Below are 5,000 nucleotides of genomic sequence, written 5' to 3'. Positions count from 1 at the left end.
TGAGGTTTTGGCATCCGTGACCAAGTGGTTAGGCTACCGGACTCGTAATCGTGAGGTTGTGGGTTCGGGGGTTCGAGCGCTGGGTCTGACGTTCTGTCCTTGGGAAAGGGCTTTACACGAATTTTCCTCACTTCACCCAGGTGCAAAAGGGTGCCCGGCCATAGACAGCGGAAGATCTTGCCAGTATGTTAGTGTTATAGCGCCTATAAATGGCTGCTTGCACTGTAAGCTTCCAAGGAAGTTGAAGTTGTTTCAAAATGCTCTCAGGTCTGCTTGGGTAATAGACTGTGTAGATTGTGAAGCGTATAGAGCTTGCTGTTGAGCTGAGATTTGCGCTATACAAATTATGCTATTTATTATTATTATTATTATTATTACTATTATTATTATTATTATTATTATTATTATTATTATTATTATTATTATTATTATTATTATTATTATCATTATTATTATTATTATAATAATTATTATTATTATCATTTTTATTATTTATTAGTATTAGTATTTATTATTTTTATTATTATTATTATTATTATTATTATTATTATTCCTATTATTATTATTTTTATTAGTATTATTATTTATTATTATTATTTGTTATTATTATTATTATTGTTATTTTTATTATTATTATTATTATTATTATTATTATATTATTATTATTATTATTATTATTATTATTATTATTATTATTATTATTATTATGTAGTTCTCTCTTCCCCCCTCCTCAGAATGCACTGTTGTCCTCTTTACCGTTCGCCGGCAAGTTCATCACTGGCCTGCTGTGTGGCTACCTCGCTGACAAACTGCTCCGCACCAAGATGTCTGTCAGCTGCAACAGGAAGACCTTCCAGATGATAGGTACGTCTCTTTCAAGCTTTTTTGGTCTGTTTCAGCACATACTTCCTTCACCTGCGTCTATGGTGTAGCAGTTAGGCGCTTCGTTGCCTAATCCGGATTCGATTCTTGAGGGAGGAGACATTCAATTAACTTTCTTACCTAGTATCTCGGCTTTTCTGTAGTGATGTTGTATCTCTCTCAGCACGGGTTCGCCCTTACAGGCACGGCTGCAGGCCCACTACCTCAATGATCTAAAATGTGTCGATTTGGGGAGGGGGAGGATAAAAGGCAACACATTTTTTAAAGATATCATTATTTATCTAATTATTTCTTCCTTTAGACTCGTGGTAAAAACAATCAAGGTATGTACGTTGCATCTGGCAAGGCGAACAATCATAACCGTCACGAGTGAGATTATCCTAATGATCTCCATAATACAGAATCCTGCTCCTATCATAAACAACCTTGCTATAAAGAAAAGATGCCAAACATCCAGCTCGGTAAAACTGGCTTACGAATGAAAATTAGTCAGTATATCTTGATTTGTTTTCATTAATTTAAGATTATTATAGTGTGTTCTATCTTCGGCACTTATAATATGACCTACTTCTGTTGCGAGTGCCCGTAAAACTCGTAGTACAACTGAACGTAAAATATCTTTGTTTAAAAAGAGTTCGATTTCTACTGCTCATTGGTTGTTAATTTAGTTTAGCCTGCTAACTTACGTGTGATTTAAGTTTGGCCTCCTGGGTGATTGAATGTGACACCCTTGCTTTATTCCAATCTCGAAGCCAAGCGAGATCCCAGCAGTACTTGCAACAGGTGGATGGGATCGTTTAAAAACCATGCCTGCATCGCAGTGTTGTTACATTCCTTCTTTGTGGACATTCCGATAACAGCTTGCGGAACTGAAATAAAATTAATTTGCTAATTATTGATTCCCTCTCGAACACGGAATATCGCGCTGTTTCGGACAATCAACACAGCAGCGGTGTTATGTTGGTCGCTACAAACTCTTGTTCCTGGTCTTGTTACCGGTGTCTGTTGTGTAGTGATTACGCACTTCTCCGTCGCACGCAGGAGACCTGAGTTCGATTTCCGAGTGGGGATCCCCCCCCCCCCCCAAGTAGGTCAATCCTTCTACTGAGATCTTGTATCCTTTTCTGCCTAGGTTGGCCCTGATGGCTTGGAAGCCCGCCACCTCAATGGCCTAACTTAAGCCAATCGAGGTGTAAAAGTACTTTTCAGAACAATTTTGGTTATTGTTTTCATTGCACATGTTCTTTTTTTTTTTTTTCTTGTTGTTGTGTTGCGGTAGCTGTTGTTGTTTTTTTTTTCGTGGTTGTCGTCGTCGTCGTCGTCGTTGCTGTTGTTTCTTGTTCTTGTTCTTGTTCTTGTTCTTTTTCTTCTTGTTCTTCTTTTTTTCTTGTTCTTCTTGTTGTTGTTGTTGTTGTTGTTGTTGTTCTTCTTCTTCTTCTTCTTCTTCTTCTTCTTCTTCTTCTTCTTCTTCTTCTTCTCCGTTATATATATCACTCTCTCAGTCACCCCCCAAATGTCTCCCCAGGCTGTGTGGGCTGCAGTATATGTACCCTGGTCATCAGCTTCCTGGACCACAATAGCCGTGACGTGGCAGTGGTGCTACTCATTCTGGCAGTCGCCACTCAGAATATAACATCCGTGGCCTTCAGAATAAACGCCCTTGACATTGCTCCAAGGTCAGTCTGCAGTTCTGCTTACTTTACTTACACGTACTTTATCTGTCCTCTTGTACCTAAAGGACGTCGAGGGGAGAAAGAGCTCCCTGTCTCTAGCAAGTTTGATAGCCTTGTTGGGTGGGATATTGTTTGATCTCAGTGTAACGACCCATCACACCCCTTTTCCACACACATTGTAAGATCACGCAGCGGCAGATATGTACCTTAAAAAACAAAGAAAGAAAGATATAAAAGAAGTTTTTTACCATCTAGCATAAGGCTTTTGTCAGAATGAGCATAGATGTGTGTTGCTCTTAGAGTATGTATCTGCATATAACTCCAAAGGTCTAGTATTTAAATTCCTGCATGTGGTTGAATGATGCATTTGATGTAAATGTACATTTTGTCAGCTTTACTTCTCCTTTTATATTGAATTTTAATGAGAGTAATATATATGATTTAATTTTTTAATGTATACTTGCATGTGTTTTTATGGTCCTGTACAGCCAAGGAAAATTTCCCTCTGGGATAATGAAGTACTATCTTATCTTATCTTATCCTTCACATTTCCACTACAGTTTTAATAACGTGCATGTTTGTTGATAAGTTTTGTTCCACATTATTAATCTACATTATACAAGCTAGTCACGTTCCATACTTAGTTCGTAGTTAGTGACCGTGGATTGATCATGGGTGATTTTGCAACCAATCCCTGCACCCCCTCTCTGTCTGTCTGACGCTATCCGTCCATCTGTCTGTCTGTCTGTCTGTCTGTCTGTCTGTCTGTATGTCTGTCTGTCTGTCTTTCTCTCTCTCTCTCTCTCTCTCTCTCTCTCTCTCTCTCTCTTTCTCTCTCTTTCTCTCTATCTCTCTCTTGTTTTTTCTGTCTCTCTAATAGTTTGTCTTTGTCTCTGTCTCTGTCTCTCTGCATATCTCTCTCTCTCTCTTTCTCTCTCTCTCTCTCTCTCTCTCTCTCTCTCTCTCTCTCTGGACAGCCGTCATGATCCATTCTCCAGTCGTTATTATTTTATTATTTGACCCTCCAATGAATGAACCGAACAGGTTGCGTAGACCCCCCCCTCCCGCTGTTTACCCATGTTGACCGACCAGTAGGCACAAATTGGTAGCTTTTAAGCTCAAGGGGGCTATCCCGAAAAAGTGCTGTTTTGAGAAAATCGTAGGTAAAGTTGTTTTTTTTACCCTTGTTCAGTTCCTTTAAAAGACAAGGAGAGTTTTCTCTATAACCAAACAAATGTACACACCAAAGAAACCAAACTTTCCTATAGGTAGGGCAATGCCCACTTTTGGTATAGGTCAAGATTTCTGGAAACCCCTGGAATCTGGGTTAGCCTGTTCAGTGGCGGTGGGTAGTAAAGGGCTTACGGGCTTGAGCCCCTCACCCCCACCCCCTCCCCACCCCAACTCTATCAGAGAAATTTGGAGGTGAAACGGTTTCGTCCCCACCATCCAGAAGAGCTTAACTTTAAGAACGAAGAGATGGAAGACAAAGGTGACTCTTCTCGTTTGAATGGTTCTCAAAATGCCGTAGCTCGCAGGGGTGCTACTCATTCTGGCAGTCGCCACTCAGAATATAACATCCGTAGCAAAATCATCACGGTTTTGTTTTTGTTGCTTGCTTTTTGGTGGTAAAGAAGTGGAAGAAACCTAAGCCCCACCCAAATCTTGGTCCACCCACCGTCACTCAGCCTGTTTGTCCTTACAAACTTCACCTTGTTGTGAGAAGGGCGTTGATCCTCCATAACCTATTTACCCAGTCGGTAACAATAGAGTGGTGGGCGACCCCTTAATTTGTTTGTTTTATAATAAATCATATTGACACTCGATCTTCCTCGTCTGACACATCTTGTTTGTTTGATATCTGCACAAAACCAACACAAACAACAAACCAACCAACAAAACAAACAAAAATAGACAAAGAAACAAACAAACAAACAAACAAACAAACAACCTTCCTCCCCCAGAAAAAATATCTTCCCGTCTTCCTTTCCCGAAAAAAAACCTTCTACCCCCCCCCCCCCAAACCCCCCCCCAAAAAAAAACCCACCAAAAAAAAAAACGAAAACAGAACACATAAACATTTCATATTATTATGTAGCTAGCTTTCTCACACACCCTTGATTATCACTCTCTGCTCAGGTACGCTGGATTTATCCTGGGGCTGTCCAGCACTGTTGCTGTGGCTGTCTCCATGACTGCTCCCCTTGTCACGTCAGCTGTCGTTATAGACGTAAGTTGGCTACATAGGCCTAATTTTAAAAAACAGCAAACAAACCCTCAGAAAAACAAACACACAAACAAACAAACAACCAAACAAACAAGCCAGTAAACAGACAAATGAGCACCAAAAAATCAACAACAAACACAAACAAACAATCAAACAAACAAATAAGCAAACAAACAAATAAGCAAAAAAACAACAAACAAACAAACAAACAAACAAAT

General features: G+C 39.6%; 1 protein-coding gene across 1 annotated transcript in view; it reads left to right on the top strand.

Annotated features, from left to right (window-relative positions):
* LOC101850216 (sialin) overlaps positions 1–5,000 on the top strand; it is a gene marked incomplete in the record, with an annotated part of 51,835 nt that overhangs the window by 35,185 nt on the left and 11,650 nt on the right. Inside the window, 3 exon segments of the mRNA XM_013081755.2 lie at positions 735–864; positions 2,408–2,558; positions 4,695–4,785. Of these exon segments, the coding sequence (XP_012937209.1) occupies positions 735–864; positions 2,408–2,558; positions 4,695–4,785 (372 nt within the window).

This window comes from Aplysia californica, unplaced genomic scaffold, assembly GCF_000002075.1.
Source record: "Aplysia californica isolate F4 #8 unplaced genomic scaffold, AplCal3.0 scaffold00007, whole genome shotgun sequence".
NCBI classification, from domain to species: domain Eukaryota; kingdom Metazoa; phylum Mollusca; class Gastropoda; order Aplysiida; family Aplysiidae; genus Aplysia; species Aplysia californica.
The sequence above is the reverse complement of the archived record's forward strand: the minus strand, read 5'-3'. Positions and strand labels throughout refer to the sequence as shown.